General features: G+C 26.6%; 1 protein-coding gene across 1 annotated transcript in view; it reads right to left on the bottom strand.

Moving 5' to 3' along the window:
* Positions 1 to 164: 164 nt before the first annotated feature.
* The window catches only part of LOC109605642 (probable ATP-dependent RNA helicase spindle-E), a 32,739-nt gene continuing 5,355 nt past the window's right edge, over positions 165 to 27,548 (bottom strand). The window contains exons 6-18 of the mRNA XM_049968702.1: positions 24,077 to 24,243; positions 23,407 to 23,740; positions 23,229 to 23,356; positions 22,960 to 23,172; positions 16,107 to 16,333; positions 15,889 to 16,050; positions 15,697 to 15,838; positions 15,416 to 15,640; positions 3,065 to 3,681; positions 2,737 to 3,007; positions 2,545 to 2,672; positions 1,296 to 1,514; positions 165 to 1,239 (exon numbers count right to left, since the gene is read on the bottom strand). Of these exons, the coding sequence (XP_049824659.1) occupies positions 1,080 to 1,239; positions 1,296 to 1,514; positions 2,545 to 2,672; positions 2,737 to 3,007; positions 3,065 to 3,681; positions 15,416 to 15,640; positions 15,697 to 15,838; positions 15,889 to 16,050; positions 16,107 to 16,333; positions 22,960 to 23,172; positions 23,229 to 23,356; positions 23,407 to 23,740; positions 24,077 to 24,243 (2,993 nt within the window). The 3' untranslated portion in view covers positions 165 to 1,079. The remainder of the gene's footprint in view (positions 1,240 to 1,295; positions 1,515 to 2,544; positions 2,673 to 2,736; positions 3,008 to 3,064; positions 3,682 to 15,415; positions 15,641 to 15,696; positions 15,839 to 15,888; positions 16,051 to 16,106; positions 16,334 to 22,959; positions 23,173 to 23,228; positions 23,357 to 23,406; positions 23,741 to 24,076; positions 24,244 to 27,548) is intronic.

Below are 27,548 nucleotides of genomic sequence, written 5' to 3'. Positions count from 1 at the left end.
GGTATCAGGAGTTTTCCCGCCATTTTTTGAATCGGCAGTTTTCCCGCCATTTTTGTATTAGGAGCTACACACCTCCTCACATTTCTGCTATCCTGTTACAAATCTTAAAATCTCAATTTTCTTTCTTTCTTGGGGGTTGGGGAGTAGGTCAAATAAACACAGAATCCAAATATACACCAAATACTTTATTAACAAATACTGACAATAGGAAATAAACAATTACATAATCTAACTTACGCTAAGGGCCATCTTTAAAGACGGGGATGACACTAACCCCTACATGATTGCACTCCACATTCTATCTCATTATTCTTTTCTCTCTTCTTCAACTAGTCAACTGTTTTACATTTATACTTTTAATTAATTAAACAATACATTAATGTTTACTAAAATATTAAATATTTTATTTAATATGATTTGTTAAAATAATATTAATTTACCATTATTGTTTTATATAAAATTGTACATATATTTCTGATTTGATGTGGAGTTATTTTAACTTTGAAGTCTTATTATTAATGATTAAATCCATGTTGTTTAATTTAACATTAACCCTTTGTATAATAATCTTGTTTTATACTTTTCCTTCAAATAATTTTTGTCCTGTTTAATATGTTCAAAAAATATACATCAAGAACTAACTTTAAATTTAACCATTACACATTTATTGTGACTAATTTATAAATAAGTAAAACAAATTAGTTTTATCAAAAATAAAATTTATTCAATTTTGTTGAAAAACAAATAATTACAAAATTAGACAAGAACAAATATAAAACCAATTAATTTTAATTCTAATTAAAATAAAATTGACTAATTCAAATTAGTTTTTGTTACTTATAAATGTTTTACAGTAGTCAGCTTCTTGCTAATTTAAATAACGTTTTCAGATTATTAAGAATCAGATATGATCCTTTTTATTAATTCTAATAACACTTTATCAAAAACAAGTTTCAATTAAAAGTTAAAATAAATGTAATACGTCAAATAAAAATATTAGACAAGGACCAACATGAAAACTAGATAGTGTGGTTAAATATTAAAAACTTCAGAATTGAAAGCTGTATCAATTCTGTTAGTTAATTTAAACCTTCACAGGCTTGCCAATTCCGCAGACTTTCATCAAACTTCCTTTTGTTAGCAATATGTCCGCTTGAAACAATATGATTTCGCACATCGTACGCATCAATCAGTCTTTCGTTGCACAGTAAACACATGACGGACTTCGGGGGTCCCTCGCTAAAACATAACAATTAGATTTTGTAATCGTTGATGTGTTCCTCACAGTTACCTACCTTCTTGCTATTTCGAATAATTCGTCCAGATTGTTGAGGATTAGGTCGGCTCCTTCGGGCAAGGTCTTCAGTTCCAAAAACTTCAGAAGCGGCCAAATATCCTCCGGGTCTTGGACCATGTTCGTTTCGAGGACGCAGGCATCTACTTCGGATTTATTCCACTCCGATGCGTATTTTGCGTACACTTTTTCCATGGATTTGCGTTTGTGGTAAAGGCATCTAAAACGCAGAAAATTTGATTGAAACTCTAATTGGGAGGCATTTATACAAGAAAACAACTGTCAATAATTCAAATGTGACAATTAAGACGTATTTTCTCTAAGACATATGGATTTGTTTCCAAGAAATCAATGTGTTACATATATAACACATCATAGACTAACTTTCCTGAAAAATTGAATCAAATCGAAGTTCAGAGAAAAAAGTTACAGCCATCTAAATTTTTTTGAAAAATCGATTGGTCTTGGATGGCCGTATCATGACAAACTCGAGACAATTAATAAAAAAATAGGCATATATCAATAAAATACACCTAAACAAAAATATCAGCAGTTATTTAACACTATACTTTGGAAGCTGTAGATTTGAGAGTATTCTGAAAACAGGTAAAATTTTGTTAATGCAGATGATTTGTTGGAAGCTTCCAGCTAAGCCGGAAATTAGTTTAACCATAATATATATTTTTGCCTTGAAAGTATATAGTTTACAGAGAAGAATGTCGTTTAAACGGAATCTTTAAGTTATATAGAAGCTGAGATACAAATTTTTGAAAATGACTAAAAAATTGCCTTTTTTCAAATTTCAAAAAATTCTCCACTGGTTGGATTTGATCGAATCGAGCTCAAATTTTCAGGATCATCTTTATTTTTTATGAACTTTCAAGGAAAAAATCGGCGTCGAAATCGGTTACCCACGTGAGCACACTTTCGTCGCAAAGTAAAGTCCATATACAGTAAGAGAGGCGTCTGACTCGTCTGAATTTGAGAGAGACATTATGCATGACAGAGACAGCAGACGTCTGCTCTATAGTGGGGGACTTACTGTCTCTATTGTACATAATATCTCTTTCAGGATTCAGATGGATCAAACTCTTTTCGTATTGTATTAACATATCCAGTATTGCCAAAAAGTAGAACAGAGTTTCTACATTACCATTTATAAATTTTTGAAGTTATTCTACTTTCTAATATAATTTGTACCAATTATGTACATTATAATATACATATCAAGTATATAGTAATTACAGTACCTGAACAATGCATCTATGATTTTTTTCTGGTTGTCAAAAAGGAGCTGTTTATTGGAATTATCTTCGCCAAAATAATTACTGTCCATCACTTTGATACAATAATTCATCAAGTATCGCACGTTGTTAATCTGCAACAGTAAAAGCCACGTATTAATTTTGTTAAAAATTCATCAAAGGACTCCAAAAAATTACCAAATCGATTTCCTCTGCTAATAGAACTGTGTCCAATTGGATGACCATATCGTGAGCTGGATGCATGGGCACATGGTCCGGTTCCCTGCATCCCATACCGCACAAAATCGACGCCACTCGAGTACCGTCCGAGGTCAGCTTCGGCTCCATCTGCGGACAGAAGAGCATCGCCATCAGCGCCGGCAGTCCGGGTATGCGAGGCATGAGCGTGGACTCGCGCAGGCGCAGTCCCCCATTGGCCGACTGCATCACCTTGTTGGCCACCAACAAGCTGAAAACAAAACAATTCAGGCCCAATCACAACAAACACGCGACAAGACTAGTTTACATCGAATGAGGATCGTCCGCCTCCGAGTCTAAGAGCACGGCGTTGACCGACTGGCCCTCCATGTCGACGCGTTGGGCGCGTGCCCCCACCAAGGTGCTGCCAACCCTCATCTCCAGCGGGCTGAACGGACCCTTCAAGTCTATGGTCCTCTCGTAGCGGCGCAGGTCGGCCGGCGCCTCCACCTCCGGTCGCTTCTTCATCCTCTCGATCTGCAGGAACGGTGCCGGATCGTTGGACGCCTTGACCGCCTGCCGCATTTTGTGGTCCTCCTGGGACAGGTAGGACTCCTTCACCTCGATGCCGTAGCCCATTTCGATCAGCTCGCGGTTCAGACAGGCCCCGCGGTCGGTCCTGCCGTAGTAGACGTTGAGATGGACGACGTCGTCGACGACCGAGTACACCTCGCCGTACAGCACCACGTTGCTGGTCTTCTTGAAGACGTACTGGTTGGCCTCGTTGCTCCATTTGCCGTTCTGCGAATGGTTGGGGCACGGCTTGACGCCGGCGAGTACGCATTCCAACATCAGCGGCGGGGTGTTAACTAAGGGGATGGCGGGCAGGTTGTAAATTTCCGACAGTAACACATCTTGTGTGTTGCCAAAGTCTATGAATAGAACCTGTAAAAATGTAAAAAATATTTAATAAAGCAAATTCAAATATTTATTATTTTAAAGTTAAATAAACTGGTAAAAGTAAATAACCTTCGTTTCACCAATTTTTGTTGAGAGTATATGCCATATCCTAACGACAAAACTATACAAATCGAAAGCTTTCGAAAGCTTCAATTGCATTTTGTAAATTTCAAAGGTTCAACTTAAGTTTACACATTTTTGAAAGAAATTGCCCTTCAGTTATATGAAAAACAAATAAAACAAGAAAATTGTTAGTTGTCTTGTAAATTTCTTGTCAGAAAGTAGAATTAATAAAAATATTCTAACAAAATACCATTTTAAAACATTAAGTCGAATATGTTAAATTCAAATATTTCGAAAATTTCTGCTTGGACTGATATTTATGAGGTACACCGTAAGATTGGAAGAAAAATATTTTTATTAAAAATTAAGATGTACCAAAATTAAAAAATACCATTATTTTAATGTAAAATAGATTTTTAAACAATATAATGATGAAAATCTAATTTCCGAAGTAGAAAACCTTCTTTTTACCAATTTTTGTTGAAAGTATATCCCATATCCTCACGACAAACCTATACAAATCGAAAGCTTTCGAAAGCTTCAATTTCATTTTGTAAATTTCAAAGGTTCAACTTAAGTTTACATATTTGTGAAAGAAAATGTCCTTCAGTTATGTGAAAAACAAATAAAGCAAGAAAATTGTTAGTTGTCTAGTAAATTTCTTGTCAAAAAGTCGAATTAATAAAAATATTCTAACGAAATATCATTTTAAAACATCAAGTCAAATATTTTAAATACAAATATTTCGAAAATTGTTGCTTGTTCTGATATTCATAAGGTACACCATTTTTCCAGTGGCAAGATTGGACGAAAAATATTTTTATTAAAAATTAAGGTGTACCAAAAATAAAAGAATACAATTATTTTAATGTAAAATAGACTCTTAAACAATATAATGATGAAAATCTAATTTCCGAAGTAGAGAACCTTCTTTTCACCAATTTTTATTCAGAGTATATGCCATATCCTCAGGACAAACCTATACAAATCGAAAGCTTTCGAAAGCTTCAATTGCATTTTGTAAATTTTAAAGGTTCAACTTAAGTTTACACATTTGTAAAAGAAATTGCCCTTCATTTATGTGAAAAACAAATAAGGCAAGAAAATTATTAGTTGTCTAGAAAATTTCTTGTCAGAAAGTCGAATTAATAAAAATATTCTAACAAAATATCATTTTAAAACAACAAGTCAAACATTTTAAAAACAAATATTTTAAAAATTCTTGCTTGGACTGATATTTATGAGATACCCCATTTTTCCACTGGTAAGATTGGACAAAATATATTTTTATTAAAAATTAAGATGTACCAAAAATAAAAATATACAATTATTTTAATGTAAAATAGATTCTTAAACAATATAATGATGAAAATCTAATTTCCGAAGTAGAAAACCTTCTTTTTAACAATTTTGGTTGAAAGTATATCCCATATCCTCAGGACAAACCTATACAAATCGAAAGCTTTCGAAAGCTTCAATTGCATTTTGTAGATTTTAAAGGTTCAACTTAAGTTTACACATTTGTAAAAGAAATTGCCCTTCATTTATGTGAAAAACAAATAAGGCAAGAAAATTATTAGTTGTCTAGTAAATTTCTTGTCAGAAAGTCGAATTAATAAAAATATTCTAACAAAATATCATTTTAAAACAACAAGTCAAACATTATAAAAACAAATATTTTAAAAATTCTTGCTTGGACTGATATTTATGAGATGCCCCATTTTTCCACTAGTAAGATTGGACAAAATATATTTTTATTAAAAATTAAGATGTACCAAAAATAAAAATATACAATTATTTTAATGTAAAATAGATTCTTAAACAATATAATGATGAAAATCTAATTTCCGAAGTAGAAAACCTTCTTTTTACCAATTTTTGTTGAAAGTATATCACATATCCTCAGGACAAACCTATACAAATCGAAAGCTTTCGAAAGCTTCAATTGCATTTTGTAGATTTTAAAGGTTCAACTTAAGTTTACACATTTGTAAAAGAAATTGCCCTTCATTTATGTGAAAAACAAATAAGGCAAGAAAATTATTAGTTGTCTAGTAAATTTCTTGTCAGAAAGTCGAATTAATAAAATTTTCTAACAAAATATCATTTTAAAACAACAAGTCAAACATTATAAAAACAAATATTTTAAAAATTCTTGCTTGGACTGATATTTATGAGATACCCCATTTTTCCACTGGTAAGATTGGACAAAATATATTTTTATTAAAAATTAAGATGTACCAAAAATAAAAATATACAATTATTTTAATGTAAAATAGATTCTTAAACAATATAATGATGAAAATCTAATTTCAGAAGTAGAAAACCTTCTTTTTACCAATTTTTGTTGAAAGTATATCCCATATCCTCGGGACAAACCTATACAAATCGAAAGCTTTCGAAAGCTTCAATTGCATTTTGTAGATTTTAAAGGTTCAACTTAAGTTTACACATTTGTAAAAGAAATTGCCCTTCATTTATGTGAAAAACAAATAAGGCAAGAAAATTATTAGTTGTCTAGTAAATTTCTTGTCAGAAAGTCGAATTAATAAAAATATTCTAACAAAATATCATTTTAAAACAACAAGTCAAACATTATAAAAACAAATATTTTAAAAATTCTTGCTTGGACTGATATTTATGAGATGCCCCATTTTTCCACTAGTAAGATTGGACAAAATATATTTTTATTAAAAATTAAGATGTACCAAAAATAAAAATATACAATTATTTTAATGTAAAATTGATTCTTAAACAATATAATGATGAAAATCTAATTTCCGAAGTAGAAAACCTTCTTTTTACCAATTTTTGTTGAAAGTATATCCCATATCCTCAGGACAAACCTATACAAATCGAAAGCTTTCGAAAGCTTCAATTGCATTTTGTAGATTTTAAAGGTTCAACTTAAGTTTACACATTTGTAAAAGAAATTGCCCTTCATTTATGTGAAAAACAAATAAGGCAAGAAAATTATTAGTTGTCTAGTAAATTTCTTGTCAGAAAGTCGAATTAATAAAAATATTCTAACAAAATATCATTTTAAAACAACAAGTCAAACATTATAAAAACAAATATTTTAAAAATTCTTGCTTGGACTGATATTTATGAGATGCCCCATTTTTCCACTAGTAAGATTGGACAAAATATATTTTTATTAAAAATTAAGATGTACCAAAAATAAAAATATACAATTATTTTAATGTAAAATAGATTCTTAAACAATATAATGATGAAAATCTAATTTCCGAAGTAGAAAACCTTCTTTTTACCAATTTTTGTTGAAAGTATATCACATATCCTCAGGACAAACCTATACAAATCGAAAGCTTTCGAAAGCTTCAATTGCATTTTGTAGATTTTAAAGGTTCAACTTAAGTTTACACATTTGTAAAAGAAATTGCCCTTCATTTATGTGAAAAACAAATAAGGCAAGAAAATTATTAGTTGTCTAGTAAATTTCTTGTCAGAAAGTCGAATTAATAAAATTTTCTAACAAAATATCATTTTAAAACAACAAGTCAAACATTATAAAAACAAATATTTTAAAAATTCTTGCTTGGACTGATATTTATGAGATACCCCATTTTTCCACTGGTAAGATTGGACAAAATATATTTTTATTAAAAATTAAGATGTACCAAAAATAAAAATATACAATTATTTTAATGTAAAATAGATTCTTAAACAATATAATGATGAAAATCTAATTTCAGAAGTAGAAAACCTTCTTTTTACCAATTTTTGTTGAAAGTATATCCCATATCCTCGGGACAAACCTATACAAATCGAAAGCTTTCGAAAGCTTCAATTGCATTTTGTAGATTTTAAAGGTTCAACTTAAGTTTACACATTTGTAAAAGAAATTGCCCTTCATTTATGTGAAAAACAAATAAGGCAAGAAAATTATTAGTTGTCTAGTAAATTTCTTGTCAGAAAGTCGAATTAATAAAAATATTCTAACAAAATATCATTTTAAAACAACAAGTCAAACATTATAAAAACAAATATTTTAAAAATTCTTGCTTGGACTGATATTTATGAGATACCCCATTTTTCCACTGGTAAGATTGGACAAAATATATTTTTATTAAAAATTAAGATGTACCAAAAATAAAAATATACAATTATTTTAATGTAAAATAGATTCTTAAACAATATAATGATGAAAATCTAATTTCAGAAGTAGAAAACCTTCTTTTTACCAATTTTTGTTGAAAGTATATCCCATATCCTCGGGACAAACCTATACAAATCGAAAGCTTTCGAAAGCTTCAATTGCATTTTGTAGATTTTAAAGGTTCAACTTAAGTTTACACATTTGTAAAAGAAATTGCCCTTCATTTATGTGAAAAACAAATAAGGCAAGAAAATTATTAGTTGTCTAGTAAATTTCTTGTCAGAAAGTCGAATTAATAAAAATATTCTAACAAAATATCATTTTAAAACAACAAGTCAAACATTATAAAAACAAATATTTTAAAAATTCTTGCTTGGACTGATATTTATGAGATGCCCCATTTTTCCACTAGTAAGATTGGACAAAATATATTTTTATTAAAAATTAAGATGTACCAAAAATAAAAATATACAATTATTTTAATGTAAAATTGATTCTTAAACAATATAATGATGAAAATCTAATTTCCGAAGTAGAAAACCTTCTTTTTACCAATTTTTGTTGAAAGTATATCCCATATCCTCAGGACAAACCTATACAAATCGAAAGCTTTCGAAAGCTTCAATTGCATTTTGTAGATTTTAAAGGTTCAACTTAAGTTTACACATTTGTAAAAGAAATTGCCCTTCATTTATGTGAAAAACAAATAAGGCAAGAAAATTATTAGTTGTCTAGTAAATTTCTTGTCAGAAAGTCGAATTAATAAAAATATTCTAACAAAATATCATTTTAAAACAACAAGTCAAACATTATAAAAACAAATATTTTAAAAATTCTTGCTTGGACTGATATTTATGAGATGCCCCATTTTTCCACTAGTAAGATTGGACAAAATATATTTTTATTAAAAATTAAGATGTACCAAAAATAAAAATATACAATTATTTTAATGTAAAATAGATTCTTAAACAATATAATGATGAAAATCTAATTTCCGAAGTAGAAAACCTTCTTTTTACCAATTTTTGTTGAAAGTATATCACATATCCTCAGGACAAACCTATACAAATCGAAAGCTTTCGAAAGCTTCAATTGCATTTTGTAGATTTTAAAGGTTCAACTTAAGTTTACACATTTGTAAAAGAAATTGCCCTTCATTTATGTGAAAAACAAATAAGGCAAGAAAATTATTAGTTGTCTAGTAAATTTCTTGTCAGAAAGTCGAATTAATAAAATTTTCTAACAAAATATCATTTTAAAACAACAAGTCAAACATTATAAAAACAAATATTTTAAAAATTCTTGCTTGGACTGATATTTATGAGATACCCCATTTTTCCACTGGTAAGATTGGACAAAATATATTTTTATTAAAAATTAAGATGTACCAAAAATAAAAATATACAATTATTTTAATGTAAAATAGATTCTTAAACAATATAATGATGAAAATCTAATTTCAGAAGTAGAAAACCTTCTTTTTACCAATTTTTGTTGAAAGTATATCCCATATCCTCGGGACAAACCTATACAAATCGAAAGCTTTCGAAAGCTTCAATTGCATTTTGTAGATTTTAAAGGTTCAACTTAAGTTTACACATTTGTAAAAGAAATTGCCCTTCATTTATGTGAAAAACAAATAAGGCAAGAAAATTATTAGTTGTCTAGTAAATTTCTTGTCAGAAAGTCGAATTAATAAAAATATTCTAACAAAATATCATTTTAAAACAACAAGTCAAACATTATAAAAACAAATATTTTAAAAATTCTTGCTTGGACTGATATTTATGAGATGCCCCATTTTTCCACTAGTAAGATTGGACAAAATATATTTTTATTAAAAATTAAGATGTACCAAAAATAAAAATATACAATTATTTTAATGTAAAATTGATTCTTAAACAATATAATGATGAAAATCTAATTTCCGAAGTAGAAAACCTTCTTTTTACCAATTTTTGTTGAAAGTATATCCCATATCCTCAGGACAAACCTATACAAATCGAAAGCTTTCGAAAGCTTCAATTGCATTTTGTAGATTTTAAAGGTTCAACTTAAGTTTACACATTTGTAATAGAAATTGCCCTTCATTTATGTGAAAAACAAATAAGGCAAGAAAATTATTAGTTGTCTAGTAAATTTCTTGTCAGAAAGTCAAATTAATAAAAATATTCTAACAAAATATCATTTTAAAACAACAAGTCAAACATTATAAAAACAAATATTTTAAAAATTCTTGCTTGGACTGATATTTATGAGATACCCCATTTTTCCACTGGTAAGATTGGACAAAATATATTTTTATTAAAAATTAAGATGTACCAAAAATAAAAATATACAATTATTTTAATGTAAAATAGATTCTTAAACAATATAATGATGAAAATCTAATTTCAGAAGTAGAAAACCTTCTTTTTACCAATTTTTGTTGAAAGTATATCCCATATCCTCGGGACAAACCTATACAAATCGAAAGCTTTCGAAAGCTTCAATTGCATTTTGTAGATTTTAAAGGTTCAACTTAAGTTTACACATTTGTAAAAGAAATTGCCCTTCATTTATGTGAAAAACAAATAAGGCAAGAAAATTATTAGTTGTCTAGTAAATTTCTTGTCAGAAAGTCGAATTAATAAAAATATTCTAACAAAATATCATTTTAAAACAACAAGTCAAACATTATAAAAACAAATATTTTAAAAATTCTTGCTTGGACTGATATTTATGAGATGCCCCATTTTTCCACTAGTAAGATTGGACAAAATATATTTTTATTAAAAATTAAGATGTACCAAAAATAAAAATATACAATTATTTTAATGTAAAATTGATTCTTAAACAATATAATGATGAAAATCTAATTTCCGAAGTAGAAAACCTTCTTTTTACCAATTTTTGTTGAAAGTATATCCCATATCCTCAGGACAAACCTATACAAATCGAAAGCTTTCGAAAGCTTCAATTGCATTTTGTAGATTTTAAAGGTTCAACTTAAGTTTACACATTTGTAATAGAAATTGCCCTTCATTTATGTGAAAAACAAATAAGGCAAGAAAATTATTAGTTGTCTAGTAAATTTCTTGTCAGAAAGTCAAATTAATAAAAATATTCTAACAAAATATCATTTTAAAACAACAAGTCAAACATTATAAAAACAAATATTTTAAAAATTCTTGCTTGGACTGATATTTATGAGATACCCCATTTTTCCACTGGTAAGATTGGACAAAATATATTTTTATTAAAAATTAAGATGTACCAAAAATAAAAATATACAATTATTTTAATGTAAAATAGATTCTTAAACAATATAATGATGAAAATCTAATTTCCGAAGCAGAAAACCTTCTTTTTACCAATTTTTGTTGAAAGTATATCCCATATCCTCAGGACAAACCTATACAAATCGAAAGCTTTCGAAAGCTTCTATTGCATTTTGTAGATTTTAAAGGTTCAACTTAAGTTTACACATTTGTAAAAGAAATTGCCCTTCATTTATGTGAAAAACAAATAAGGCAAGAAAATTATTAGTTGTCTAGAAAATTTCTTGTCAGAAAGTCGAATTAATAAAAATATTCTAACAAAATATCATTTTAAAACAACAAGTCAAACATTTTAAAAACAAATATTTTAAAAATTCTTGCTTGGACTGATATTTATGAGATACCCCATTTTTCCACTGGTAAGATTGGACAAAATATATTTTTATTAAAAATTAAGATGTACCAAAAATAAAAATATACAATTATTTTAATGTAAAATAGATTCTTAAACAATATAATGATGAAAATCTAATTTCCGAAGTAGAAAACCTTCTTTTTACCAATTTTTGTTGAAAGTATATCCCATATCCTCAGGACAACCCTATACAAATCGAAAGCTTTCGAAAGCTTCAATTGCATTTTGTAGATTTTAAAGGTTCAACTTAAGTTTACACATTTGTAAAAGAAATTGCCCTTCATTTATGTCAAAAACAAATAAGGCAAGAAAATTATTAGTTGTCTAGTGAATTTCTTGTCAGAAAGCTGAATTAATAAAAATATTTTAACAAAATACCATTCTAAAACATCAAGTCAAATATTTAAAATACATATATTTCGAAAATTGTCACTTGGACTGATATTTATTAATTATTTTTATTAAAAATTATGATGTACCAAAAATAAAAAATACTATTATTTTAATGTAAAATATATTCTTAAACAATATAATGATGAAAATCAAATTTCCGAAGTGGAAATCCTTCTTTTTACCAATTTTTGTTGAGAGTATATGTCATATTTTCTCGACAAAACTATACAAATCGAAAGCTTTCGAAAGCTTCAATTACATTTGGTAGATTTCAAAGGTTCAACTTAAGTTTACACATTTGTAAAAGAAATTGCACTTCAGTTATGTGAAAAACAAATAAAACAAGACAATTGTTAGTTGTCTAGTAAATTTCTTGTCAGAAAACAGAATTAATAAAAATATTCTGGCACTGGCAAGATTGGATGAAAAATATTTTTATTAAAAATTAAGATGTACCAAAAATAAAATATTACAATTATTTTAATGTAAAATATATTCTTAAACAATATAATGATGAAAATCAAATTTCCGAAGTAGAAACCATTCTTTTTACCAATTTTTGTTGAGAGTATATGTCATATTTTCTCGACAAAACTATACAAATCGAAAGCTTTCGAAAGCTTTAATTGCATTTTGTAGATTTCTAAGGTTCAACTTAAGTTTACACATTTGTGAAAGAAATTGCCCTTTAGTTATGTGAAAAACAAATAAAGCAAGACAATTGTTAGTTGTCTAGTAAATTTCTTGTCAGAAAACAGAATTAATAAAAATATTCTAACAAAATACCATTTTAAAACATCAAGTCAAATATACTAAATACAAATATTTCAAAAATTGTGCCTTGGACTGATATTTATGAGGTACACCATTTTTCCACTGGCAAGATTGGACAAAAAATATTTTTATTAAAAATTAAGATATACCAAAAATAAAAAAATACAATTATTTTAATGTAAAATAGATTCTTAAACAATATAATGATCAAAATTTAATTTCCGAAGTAGAAAACCTTCTTTTTATCAATTTTTGTTGAAAGTATATACCATATCCTCACGACAAAACTATACAAATCGAAAGCTTTCGAGAGCTTCAATTGCATTTTGTAAATTTCAAAGGTCCAACTTAAGTTTACACATTTTTAAAAGAAATTGCCCTTCAGTTATGTGAAAAACAAATAAAGCAAGAAAATTGTTAGTGTCTAGTAAATTTCTTATCAGAGAGCCGAATTAATAAAAATCTTCTAACAAAATACCATTTTAAAACAACAAGTCAAACATTTTAAAAACAAATATTTTGAAAATTGTCGTTTGGACTGATATTTATGAGGTACGCCATTTTTCCACTGGCAAGATTGGACGAAAAATATTTTTATTAAAAATTAATATGTACTAAAAATAAAAAATAAAATTATTTTAATGTAAAATAGATTCTTAAACAATATAATGATGAAAATCAAATTTCCGAAGTAGAAAACCTTCTTTTCACCAATTTTTGTTGAGAGTATATGCCATATCTTCACGACAAAACTATACAAATCGAAAGCTTTCGAGAGCTTCAATTGCATTTTGTAAATTTCAAAGGTCCAACTTAAGTTTACACATTTTTAAAAGAAATTGCCCTTCAGTTATGTGAAAAACAAATAAAGCAAGAAAATTGTTAGTGTCTAGTAAATTTCTTATCAGAGAGCCGAATTAATAAAAATCTTCTAACAAAATACCATTTTAAAACAACAAGTCAAACATTTTAAAAACAAATATTTTGAAAATTGTCGCTTGGACTGATATTTATGAGATACCCCATTTTTCCACTGGTAAGATTGGACAAAATATATTTTTATTAAAAATTAAGATGTACCAAAAATAAACAAATACAATTATTTTAATGTAAAATAGATTCTTAAACCATATAATGATGAAAATCTAATTTCCGAAGTAGAAAACCTTCTTTTTACCAATTTTTGTTGAAAGTATATCCCATATCCTCACAACAAACCTATACAAATCGAAAGCTTTTGAAAGCTTCAATTGCATTTTGTAGATTTCAAAGGTTCAACTTAAGTTTACACATTTGTAAAAGAAATTGCCCTTCAGTTATGTGAAAAACAAAGCAAGAAAATTGCTAGTTCTCCAGTAAATTTCTTGTCAGAAAACCGAATTAATAAACATATTGAAACAAAATAACATTTTGAAACATCAAGTCAAATATTTTAAATACAAAAATTTCGAAAATTGTTGCTTGGACTGATATATATGAGGTTCACCATTTTCCACTGACAAGATTGGACAAAAAATATTTTTATTAAAAATTAAAATGTACTAAAAATAAAATAATACAATTATTTTAATGTAAAATAGATTCTTAAACAATATAATGATGAAAATCAAATTTTCGAAGTAGAAAACCTTCTATTCACCAATTTTTGTTGAGAGTACATAACATATCTTCCCGACAAAACTATACAAATCGAAAGCTTTCGAAAGCTTCAATTGCATTTTGTAAATTTCAAAGGTACAACTAAAAGTTTCACATTTGTGAAAGAAATAACCCCTCAGTTATGTGAAAAACAAATAAGGCAAGAAAATTGTGAGTTGTCTAGTAAATTTCTTGTCAGAAAGTCGAATTAATAAAAATATTCTAATAAAATACCATTTTAAAACATCTAGTTATTAAATACTTTAAATACAAATACTTAAAAAATTGTCGTTTGGACTGATATTTATGAGGTTCACCATTTTTCTACTGGCAAGATTGGACGAAAAATATTTTTATTAAACATTAAGATGTACCAAAAATAAAAAAATATAATTATTTTAATGTAAAATAGATTCTTAAACAATATAATGATGAAAATCTAATTTCCGAAGTAGAAAACCTTCTTTTCAACAATTTTTGTTGAGAATACATGCCATATCCTCATGACAAAAGTATACAAATCGAAAGTTTTCGAAAGCTTCAATTGCATTTTGCAAATTTCGAAGGATCACCTTAAGTTTACATATTTATAAAAGAAATTACCCTCTAGTTATGTTGGATGGTTGGACGAAAAATATAAAGTAAAGTAAAATAATGATCAAAGTCTAATTTCTGAAGTAAGAAACAATCTTTTGACTAAATTTCTCCAAGAATATATACCGTATGTCTTCCACAAAAGCACTCAAATTGAAAGCTTTCAAAAGCCTAAATAAATTTCTAAAAGAAATTACTCTTCAGTTATTTGCGAAACAAATAAAATAAGAAAATTATCAACTAGTAAATTGTAACACATTTACACTGGACGTCTTTTGAAGTGGATAATTTTAATTTCCTAGATTAAATAGATTAAATTTATGTAGGAGATTAGTTTGTATATTAAAAGTTATGTTGATTAAGTACTTGTCATAATATAATACCATTAGTATACTAACTTTTGATAGAGTTTAAAAAGTACACTACAAAAGACATACAGCATATTATATTTAAAAATCTTACTCGTGCATGTTTTCCAAGGACGGTCGCAACTTTGCACCTATAAAACTTGTTGTCCACATTCCACCTCGCTGCATACACATCATCAAACTTAAATTTTTTGGGGTCCCTCAGAGTATCAATAGCCGGATGCAATACATGACTGTTCAATTCCCTTTCAATGGCCGCCGAAAGCCGTTGCGTTTCATCGTCAGTGAGCTGGACAAAAAAATGACCAGCATCATTTCCCTAAAAAAATATTACATCATTCCCAGTTGTTGTCGATTTTCTTCGGTAAGCCTTACGTAAGTTATGGTAAACTGAATCATTTCCACGTCCAGAGTGGGTATTGGATCGTACGTAAGATTGGGATTTGAAGTCGGCACTTCAACATTCATCGATGAGTTCAGGCAGAACTTTTCGGCGAACTCTAAAGCATCTGAAAGTCTTCACAAAACATTACTTCACAGTCGTAACATTTCCTGTACTATACTTACGAATACAGATGCAACTTGAAGGGATACTTCAGCTGCCTCTTTCTGATGCACTCGTACATTTCTATGGGAATCTTGCTCACAAGATCGGTGACGGTTTTGCGACCGTTCAAGTCCAGTGTCACTTGATCGGTGGTTTTACGTTTAAATTCAACGTAGATTTTGCTTGAAAAATACATAGATATCGTACGGATTGACTTGTTTATTGGTTAAAAACTTACTAACTGTTATCGAATATAACGTTTATGGATTGCTGCATCTGATCGTTGGGTGAGAACCATTTTTTGATTTGCTTCACGTATAACTGGCCGGGTTGTCTGTTGTCGAAGCCTTGAAAATAAACAGTCCTAGTTGGGTCCTTACCACACACGGCACGAACGGCTTCCCTCTCATCAAGCATCTCCTTTTTGAGGAAATAATTAGGATAAAATGCGCCGCACATTATCACCTGAAAAACGTACATCGTTTAATCATGGTGGCTCCCCATGAAATAAGAAAGTTATTGGCATTTGAAGTGGTTAAGAAGTAAAGGTAAATACTGAACACGCTACATATCTCTGTAAGTATCAATTATGGCTATAGTGTAGGTTATAATATATCAATAGACAAGAAATTTCTGCATCGAGTAGAGTGAAAATTTTATGGTGGTTCCATATAAAATAAGAAAGTTATTGGCATTTAAAGTGGTAAAGAAGTATATATATATACTGAACACTCTTGAATCTCTGTAAATATTAATTGTAGCTATAATGTGTACTATAATATATCTATAGAGAAGAAATTTCTGCAGTAAATAGTATGAAAATTTTATGGTGGTTCCGTATGAAATAAGAAAGTTATTGGCATTTGAAGTGGTAAAGAAGTATAGATATATACTGAACACTCTTGAATCTCTGTAAATATTAATTGTAGCTATAGTATATGCTACAATATATCTATACAGAAGGAATTTCTGCCTCGAATAGTGAGAAAATTTTATGGTGGCTCCCCATGATATAAGAAAGTTGTTGGCATTTGAAGTGGTAAATAAATAAAGATATATACTGAATACCCTTGAATCTCTGTAAATACTAATTGTAGCAATAGTGTATACTACAATATATTTATAGAGAAGAAATTTCTGCATCGAATAGTGTGAAAATTTTATGGTGGTTCCGTATAAAATAAGAATGTTATTGGCATTTGAAGTGATAAAGAAGTATAGATATATACTGAACACTCTTGAATCTCTGTAAATATTAATTGTAGCTATAGTATATGCTACAATATATCTATACAGAAGGAATTTCTGCCCCGAATAGTGAGTAAATTTCATGGTGGCTCCCCATGAAATAAGAAAGTTGTTGGCATTTGAAGTGGTAAATAAATAAAGATATATACTGAATACCCTTGAATCTCTATAAATATTAATTGAAGCTATAGTGTGTACTACAATATATCTATAGAGAAGAAATTTCTGCATAGAATAGTATGACAATTTTATTTTTATCCATATGAAATAATATAGTTATTGACATTTGAAGTGGTAAAAAATATAGATGTATACTGAACGCCCTTGAATCTCTGTAAATATTAATTGTAGCTATAGTGTATACTACAATATATCTATAGAGAAGAAATTTCTGCCTCAAATAGTGAGAAAATTTTATGGTGGCTCCTCATAATATAAGAAAGTTATTGGCATTTGAAATGGTAAATAAATAAAGATATATACTGAATACCCTTGAATCTCTGTAAATATTAATTGAAGCTATAGTGTATACTACAATATAACTATAGAGAAAAAATTTCTGCATTGAATAGTATGACAATTTTATGGTCCACATGAAATAATAAAGTTATTGACATTTGAAGTGGTAAAAAATATAGATATATACTGAACACTCTTGAATCTCTGTAAATATTAATTGTAGCTATAGTATATGCTACAATATATCTATACAGAAGGAATTTCTGCCCCGAATAGTGAGTAAATTTCATGGTGGCTCCCCATGAAATAAGAAAGTTGTTGGCATTTGAAGTGGTAAATAAATAAAGATATATACTGAATACCCTTGAATCTTTGTAAATATTAATTGAAGCTATAGTGTGTACTACAATATATCTATAGAGAAGAAATTTCTGCATCGAATAGTATGACAATTTTATGGTTCCATATGAAATAATATAGTTATTGACATTTGAAGTGGTAAAAAATATAGATGTATACTGAACGCCCTTGAATCTCTGTAAATATTAATTGTAGCTATAGTGTATACTACAATATATCTATAGAGAAGAAATTTCTGCCTCAAATAGTGAGAAAATTTTATGGTGGCTCCCCATGATATAAGAAAGTTATTGGCATTTGAAATGGTAAATAAATAAAGATATATACTGAATACCCTTGAATCTCTGTAAATATTAATTGTAGCTATAGTGTATACTAAAATATACCTATAGAGAAGAAATTTCTGCCTCGAATAGTATGACAATTTTATGGTTCCATATGAAATAATAAAGTTATTGACATTTGAAGTGGTAAATAAATAAAGATATATACTGAATACCCTCGAATCTCTGTAAATATTAATTTTAGCTATAGTGTATACTACAATATATCTATAGAGAAGAAATTTCTGCCTGGAATAGTATGACAATTTTATGGTCCACATGAAATAATAAAGTTATTGACATTTGAAGTGGTAAAAAATATAGATATATACTGAACACCCTTGAATCTCTGTAAATTTTAATTGTAGCTATAGTATATGCTACAATATATCTATAGAGAAGGAATTTCTGCCCCTAATAGTGAGTAAATTCCATGGTGGCTCCACATGATATAAGAAAGTTATTGGCATTTGAAGTGGTAAATAAATAAAGATATATACTGAATACCCTTGAATCTCTGTAAATATTAATTGTAGCTATAGTGTATACTACAATATAACTATAGAGAAAAAATTTCTGCCTCGAATAGTATGACAATTCTATGGTTCCATATGAAATAATAAAGTTATTGACATTTGAAGTGGTAAAAAATATAGATATATACTGAACACCCTTGAATCTCTGTAAATTTTAATTGTAGCTATAGTATATGCTACAATATATCTATACAGAAGGAATTTCTGCCCCGAATAGTGAGTAAATTTCATGGTGGCTCCCCATGAAATAAGAAAGTTGTTGGCATTTGAAATGGTAAATAAATAAAGATATATACTGAATACCCTTGAATCTCTGTAAATATTAATTGTAGACATAATGTGTACAATAATATATCTATAGAGAAGGAATTTCTGCCCCTAATAGTGAGTAAATTTCATGGTGGCCCCCATGATATAAGAAAGTTATTGGCATTTGAAATGGTAAATAAATAAAGATATATACTGAATACCCTTGAATCTATGTAAATATTAATTGTAGCTATAGTGTATACTAAAATATATCTATAGAGAAGAAATTTCTGCCTCGAATAGTGAGAAAATTTTATAGTGGCTCTCCATGATATAAGAAAGTTGTTGGCATTTGAAGTGGTAAATAAATAAAGATATATACTGAATACCCTTGAATCTCTGTAAATATTAATTGTAGCTATAGTGTATACTACAATATATCTATAGAGAAGAAATTTCTGCCTCAAATAGTGAGAAAATTTTATGGTGGCTCCCCATGATATAAGAAAGTTATTGGCATTTGAAATGGTAAATAAATAAAGATATATACTGAATACCCTTGAATCTCTGTAAATATTAATTGTAGCTATAGTGTATACTACAATATAACTATAGAGAAAAAATTTCTGCATCGAATAGTATGACAATTTTATGGTTCCATATGAAATAATATAGTTTTTGGCATTTGAAGTGGTAAATAAATAAAGATATATACTGAATACCTTTGATTCTCTGTAAATATTAATTGTAGCTATAGTGTATACTAAAATATACCTATAGAGAAGAAATTTCTGCCTCGAATAGTATGACAATTTTATGGTTCCATATGAAATAATAAAGTTATTGACATTTGAAGTGGTAAATAAATAAAGATATATACTGAATACCCTTGAATCTCTGTAAATATTAATTTTAGCTATAGTGTATACTACAATATATCTATAGAGAAGAAATTTCTGCCTGGAATAGTATGACAATTTTATGGTCCACATGAAATAATAAAGTTATTGACATTTGAAGTGGTAAAAAATATAGATATATACTGAACACCCTTGAATCTCTGTAAATTTTAATTGTAGCTATAGTATATGCTACAATATATCTATAGAGAAGGAATTTCTGCCCCTAATAGTGAGTAAATTCCATGGTGGCTCCACATGATATAAGAAAGTTATTGGCATTTGAAGTGGTAAATAAATAAAGATATATACTGAATACCCTTGAATCTCTGTAAATATTAATTGTAGCTATAGTGTATACTACAATATAACAAAAAAAAAAAAATTTCTGCCTCGAATAGTATGACAATTCTATGGTTCCATATGAAATAATAAAGTTATTGACATTTGAAGTGGTAAAAAATATAGATATATACTGAACACCCTTGACTCTCTGTAAATATTAATTGTAGCTATAGTATATGCTACAAAGTATCTATAGAGAAGGAATTTCTGCCCCTAATAGTGAATAAATTTCATGGTGGCTCCCCATAAAATAAGAAAGTTGTTGGCATTTGAAGTGGTAAATAAATAGATATATACTGAATACCCTTGAATCTCTGTAAATATTAATTGTAGCCATAATGTGTACAATAATATATCTATAGAGAAGAAATTTCTGCATTAAATAGTGTGAAAATTTTACGGTGGTTCCGTATGAAATAAGAAAGTTATTGGCATTTGAAGTGGTAAAGAAGTATAGATATATACTGAACACTCTTGAATCTCTGTAAATATTAATTGTAGTATAGTATATGCTACAATATATCTATACAGAAGGAATTTCTGCCCCGAATAGTGAGTAAATTTCATGGTGGCTCCCCATGAAATAAGAAAGTTGTTGGCATTTGAAATGGTAAATAAATAAAGATATATACTGAATACCCTTGAATCTCTGTAAATATTAATTGTAGACATAATGTGTACAATAATATATCTACAGAGAAGGAATTTCTGCCCCTAATAGTGAGTAAATTTCATGGTGGCCCCCATGATATAAGAAAGTTATTGGCATTTGAAATGGTAAATAAATAAAGATATATACTGAATACCCTTGAATCTCTGTAAATATTAATTGTAGCTATAGTGTATACTAAAATATATCTATAGAGAAGAAATTTCTGCCTCGAATAGTGAGAAAATTTTATAGTGGCTCTCCATGATATAAGAAAGTTGTTGGCATTTGAAGTGGTAAATAAATAAAGATATATACTGAATACCCTTGAATCTCTGTAAATATTAATTGTAGCTATAGTGTATACTACAATATATCTATAGAGAAGAAATTTCTGCCTCAAATAGTGAGAAAATTTTATGGTGGCTCCCCATGATATAAGAAAGTTATTGGCATTTGAAATGGTAAATAAATAAAGATATATACTGAATACCCTTGAATCTCTGTAAATATTAATTGTAGCTATAGTGTATACTACAATATAACTATAGAGAAAAAATTTCTGCATAGAATAGTATGACAATTTTATGGTTCCATATGAAATAATATAGTTTTTGGCATTTGAAGTGGTAAATAAATAAAGATATATACTGAATACCTTTGATTCTCTGTAAATATTAATTGTAGCTATAGTGTATACTAAAATATACCTATAGAGAAGAAATTTCTGCCTCGAATAGTATGACAATTTTATGGTTCCATATGAAATAATAAAGTTATTGACATTTGAAGTGGTAAATAAATAAAGATATATACTGAATACCCTTGAATCTCTGTAAATATTAATTTTAGCTATAGTGTATACTACAATATATCTATAGAGAAGAAATTTCTGCCTGGAATAGTATGACAATTTTATGGTCCACATGAAATAATAAAGTTATTGACATTTGAAGTGGTAAATAAATAAAGATATATACTGAATACCCTTGAATCTCTGTAAATATTAATTGTAGCTATAGTGTATACTACAATATAACTATAGAGAAAAAATTTCTGCCTCGAATAGTATGACAATTCTATGGTTCCATATGAAATAATAAAGTTATTGACATTTGAAGTGGTAAAAAATATAGATATATACTGAACACCCTTGACTCTCTGTAAATATTAATTGTAGCTATAGTATATGCTACAATGTATCTATAGAGAAGGAATTTCTGCCCCTAATAGTGAATAAATTTCATGGTGGCTCCCCATAAAATAAGAAAGTTGTTGGCATTTGAAGTGGTAAATAAATAAAGATATATACTGAATACCCTTGAATCTCTGTAAATATTAATTGTATACATAATGTGTACAATAATATATCTATAGAGAAGGAATTTCTGCCCCTAATAGTGAGTAAATTTCATGGTGGCTCCCCATGAAATAAGAAAGTTTTTGGCATTTGAAGTGGTAAATAAATAAAGATATATACTGAATACCTTTGAATCTCTTTAAATATTAATTGTAGCTATAGTGTATACTAAAATATATCTATAGAGAAGAAATTTCTGCCTCGAATAGTATGACAATTTTATGGTTCCATATGAAATAATAAAGTTATCGACATTTGAAGTGGTAAATAAATAAAGATATATACTGAATACCCTTGAATCTCTGTAAATATTAATTGAAGCTATAGTGTGTACTACAATATATCTATAGAGAAGCAATTTCTGCATCGAATAGTGTGAAAATTTTATGGTGGTTCCGTATGAAATAAGAAAGTTATTGGCATTTGAAGTGGTAAAGAAATATAGATATATACTGAACACTCTTAAATCGCTGTAAATATTAATTGTAGCTATAGTGTATACTAAAATATATCTATAGTGAGAAAATTTTAAGTGGTTAAGAAGAAAAGGTAAATAGTGAACACCTATCACATCTTTGTAAATAGTAATTTTAGTTCTATGCTACGACATATCAGTAGAGAGTAAAATTCTGCATCGAATAATGAAGAATTCCAAAATCTTACCTTAAGTATGGTCGGTTTTTCCAAAGCTCCTAATTCCACCCTATACTTGCCGTGACTTTCACGAATATGATACTGGCCAAGACGTATTTTGATTTCGGATATCAACGTCGTCCATTCCTTCATACCTTTAAAGCTGACGAAGTTATGTCTGCACCACGCGGCTTCCTCACGTACAGTTTTAAATCTCTTCTCCCGTTTCATCGTCGACCACACCTGTCCACCGACGAATTAATAAAATTGACTGGAAACAATCCAGTGACATAACTTACATTGTGCAGATTCAACAGGGTGACCTGATCGCTGTTGCAGCCGTCGGACCACATCAACAGTTTCTGGTAAAACAGGAAACGGTCCTGGAACGGTATGACGAAGATGTTGGGGATGGAGAGGCCGGCAGCTGGAACGAACAACCTGTAAACACGTCAGTGACCACGAAGAAGTGCATACCGATGATGATGGCCTCTTCCAAGCAGCTAAACATGTGGCCCAACAGAATGAGCTTCGACAGGTGTACGTCCAAAGGAAGACCGGCCATCACGGATCCCATGAAGGTCAAATCGCCGTCTGCGTTCGTCCTGACGCCCCGGCAGGTCTGAAGTAGTCCGCCCACTTCCTTTAAATTCCAAATGGTGTTTTCGATGTTCCGCAAGTTAGGCGGGTTCATAGCCAACGCCAGGATTTGGCTTGGAGTGTCGTGCATGTCCAGTTCCTTCGCCTTGAGGACTATGTTCTCGAGGGGGGCACGTAATATTTCCGGCGTAGGTGTGGCCGGCATATATCTCTGAAACATTCATTACTGGTTTACACATTTTGGCAGGATTTTATCCTTCTTTTTTGGGGTAATTTGTAGTGTGATAGAACTGCCCATTAAGTCTACCACCACAATATACAGACAGCTTCGTTCCTAATGAAGAAGCAGAACGTCCTAACATTTTCAAGTTGAGTCGGAACATACCCAGAGGAGACCTAATTTACCTGACACTTCGACATAATGATTTAAAATGTTTATCTCTATTTTCTTCACAATTTAAAAAGACCAGAAAGAAGTCAAAGGACAACATATTTAAAAATTCTCAATTAATTTAGTCCAATTTGTTACTAATACTATGTATTTTACCTCGTAAAATTCCCGACTGACCAATCTGTAAATCCTGCCATTGCTAACCCTACCAACTCTGCCAGCTCTTTGTTCGCAGTTCACATGAGAAGCCCATTCTAGTTGTAAGCTGGAGAACTTCGACATAGGATCCACCACCAAGTTTTTCGTCAAACAAAAATCAATAACTGTAACAAACAAATAAATAATGTTTGATATGTAATTTAAATCCAGAACATTCATTAAATGTTTTGAAAATTTATGGCTGATAAAATTATGATTGTTCCAATTAATTGTTTTGCATTTAAAAATACAAGAATATTAAATTTTGACCTCCCTTTATTTAATTTAGATCTAAAATAAATGAGTTTTTTTTAACATTTTGTTGAAATTTTGAACTTAGTATATGTTATTTATAAATTATATTATTAATTTATTAATTTACGGCTTCCAATATATTTAATTTATATTTATCAAACGAATAGAGTTTTCATTACTTTTTATTTACAGACACTTTGTATATTGCTTGTTGTTGTAAGTAGTTGAATTATTCAAATTTAGTAATTTACATATTTTTATAAACTTGTTCTGATAATTTTGAAATATTAAAATTTTAGAATATAAAATTAAATTTGAATAATATTAATTTATTTTGAATTCTAATAATTATTATATTTATCAAAAATTCGAAATGTTTAAATATTCGTTTTCAAAAATTTTAAAATTTGTTTGTATTATTATAATTATATAATATATAAATAATATAAATAATGTAGACGTATTCAATGTCACATAACAATTTTTTTGTCTTCTTTATTTTCAGTATTAACAGTATTTTCAATTATTTCCGGACACTTTGTATATCGCCTTCAGTTTCAAATCTAGTAATTTCAATTTTTTAGAAATTTGTTTTTGTTCTGATAATTTTAAAATATTAGAGTACAAATTATAATTAAAGAACCGACAATGGACTCTGAATTTTGTTTTATTTTAAAATTTCTTAATTATATGTAGTATTTATTATTATATAGTCATTTTTATTATTTGTTATTTTTTGTTTCAGTATAAGGTAAAAAGTTTTATTACGAATAAATTTATTTTTGGAAATTTTTATAAAATATAATTAATATATAAGTAATCTTGAATTTAGATTTGAAACATTTCAAAAAACTTAAAATTCTATTATTCTTTAAAATATTAGAATAGATTATTTATTTTAATATGGATTATTAATTATTATATATCTATTATAGTTTTTTTATTCATATGATTTATTTATTAAATTATTTATACTTTATGTTGTTGTTGTTTTTTATATTCTTAATATTTTTTATATTGTTTATAATTTCATATTCGTTATATTGTTTATATTTATAATTTAAACTTTTTATATTAATAATATTTTTATAACTTTTAACAATTTTTATAATTTTATCTTTTATGTTTTTATATTTTTTATATTTATTTTTTACATTTTTATATTTTTAATATTCTTAACATCTTTAATATTTACTAATATTTGGAATATTTTTGATATTTTTAATAATTTTAATATTTTTAATATTATTAACATTTTTAAAATTTGTAATATCTTTAATATTTATTTTTATATTTTCAATATTCTTAATATTTTTAATATTTTATTTCATATTCGTTATATTGTTTATATTTATTTTTTAAATTTTTTATATTTATAATATTATACAAATATTTTTAACAATTTTTATAATTTTATCTTTTATGTTTTATTATTTTTTATATTTATTTTTTACATTTTTAAATTTTTTATACTTTTTATATTTTTAATATTCTTAATATTTTTATTATTCTTAAATCTTTAATATTTTTAACATTTTTAATATTTTTGATATTTTTAATCTTTAATATTTTTAATATTATTAACATTTTTAATATTTTAATAATTTAATATATTAATATTTTAATAATTTAAAATTTTAATACTTTAATATTTTAATATTTTGATATTTTAATATTTTAATAAATATTTTAATATTTTAATATTTTAATATTTTAATATTTTAATATTTTAATATTTTAATATTTTAATATTTTAATATTTTAATATTTTAATATTTTAATATTTTAATATTTTAATATTTTAATATTTTAATATTTTAATATTTTAATATTTTAATATTTTAATATTTTAATATTTTAATATTTTAATATTTTAATATTTTAATATTTTAATATTTTAATATTTTAATATATTAATATTTTAATATTTTAATATTTTAATATTTTAATATTTTAATATTTTAATATTTTAATATTTTAATATTTTAATATTTTAATATTTTAATATTTTAATATTTTAATATTTTAATATTTTAATATTTTAATATTTTAATATTTTAATATTTATATATTCTTAATATTTTTTATATTGTGTATAATTTCATATTCGTTATATTGTTTATATTTATATTTTAAATTTTTTATATTAATAATATTTTTATAACTTTTAACAATTTTTATAATTTTATCTTTTTATATTTATTTTTTACATTTTTAAATTTCTTATACTTTTTATATTTTTAATATTCTTAACATCTTTAATATTTACTAATATTTTGAATATTTTTAATATTTCCAACATTTTTAAAATTTTTAATATTTTTGATATTTTTAATAATTTTAATATTTTTAATATTATTAACATTTTTAAAATTTGTAATATCTTTAATATTTTTTTTTATATTTTCAATATTCTTAATATTTTTAATATTTTATTTCATATTCGTTATATTGTTTATATTTATTTTTTAAATTATTTATATTTATAATATTATACAAATATTTTTAACAATTTTTATAATTTTATCTTTTATGTTTTATTATTTTTTATATTTATTTTTTACATTTTTAAATTTTTTATACTTTTTATATTTTTAATATTCTTAATATTTTTATTATTCTTAAATCTTTAATATTTTTAACATTTTTAATATTTTTGATATTTTTAATCTTTAATATTTTTAATATTATTAACATTTTTAATATTTTAATAATTTAATATATTAATATTTTAATAATTTAAAATTTTAATACTTTAATATTTTAATATTTTGATATTTTAATATTTTAATATTTTAATATTTTAATATTTTAATATTTTAATATTTTAATATTTTAATATTTTAATATTTTAATATTTTAATATTTTAATATTTTAATATTTTAATATTTTAATATTTTAATATTTTAATATTTTAATATTTTAATATTTTAATATTTTAATATTTTAATATTTTAATATTTTAATATTTTAATATTTTAATATATTAATATTTTAATATTTTAATATTTTAATATTTTAATATTTTAATATTTTAATATTTTAATATTTATATATTCTTAATATTTTTTATATTGTGTATAATTTCATATTCGTTATATTGTTTATATTTATATTTTAAATTTTTTATATTAATAATATTTTTATAACTTTTAACAATTTTTATAATTTTAT

The sequence above is a fragment of the Aethina tumida genome, chromosome 6 (assembly GCF_024364675.1).
Source record: "Aethina tumida isolate Nest 87 chromosome 6, icAetTumi1.1, whole genome shotgun sequence".
NCBI classification, from domain to species: domain Eukaryota; kingdom Metazoa; phylum Arthropoda; class Insecta; order Coleoptera; family Nitidulidae; genus Aethina; species Aethina tumida.
This window is presented reverse-complemented; position numbering and strand designations above follow the sequence as displayed.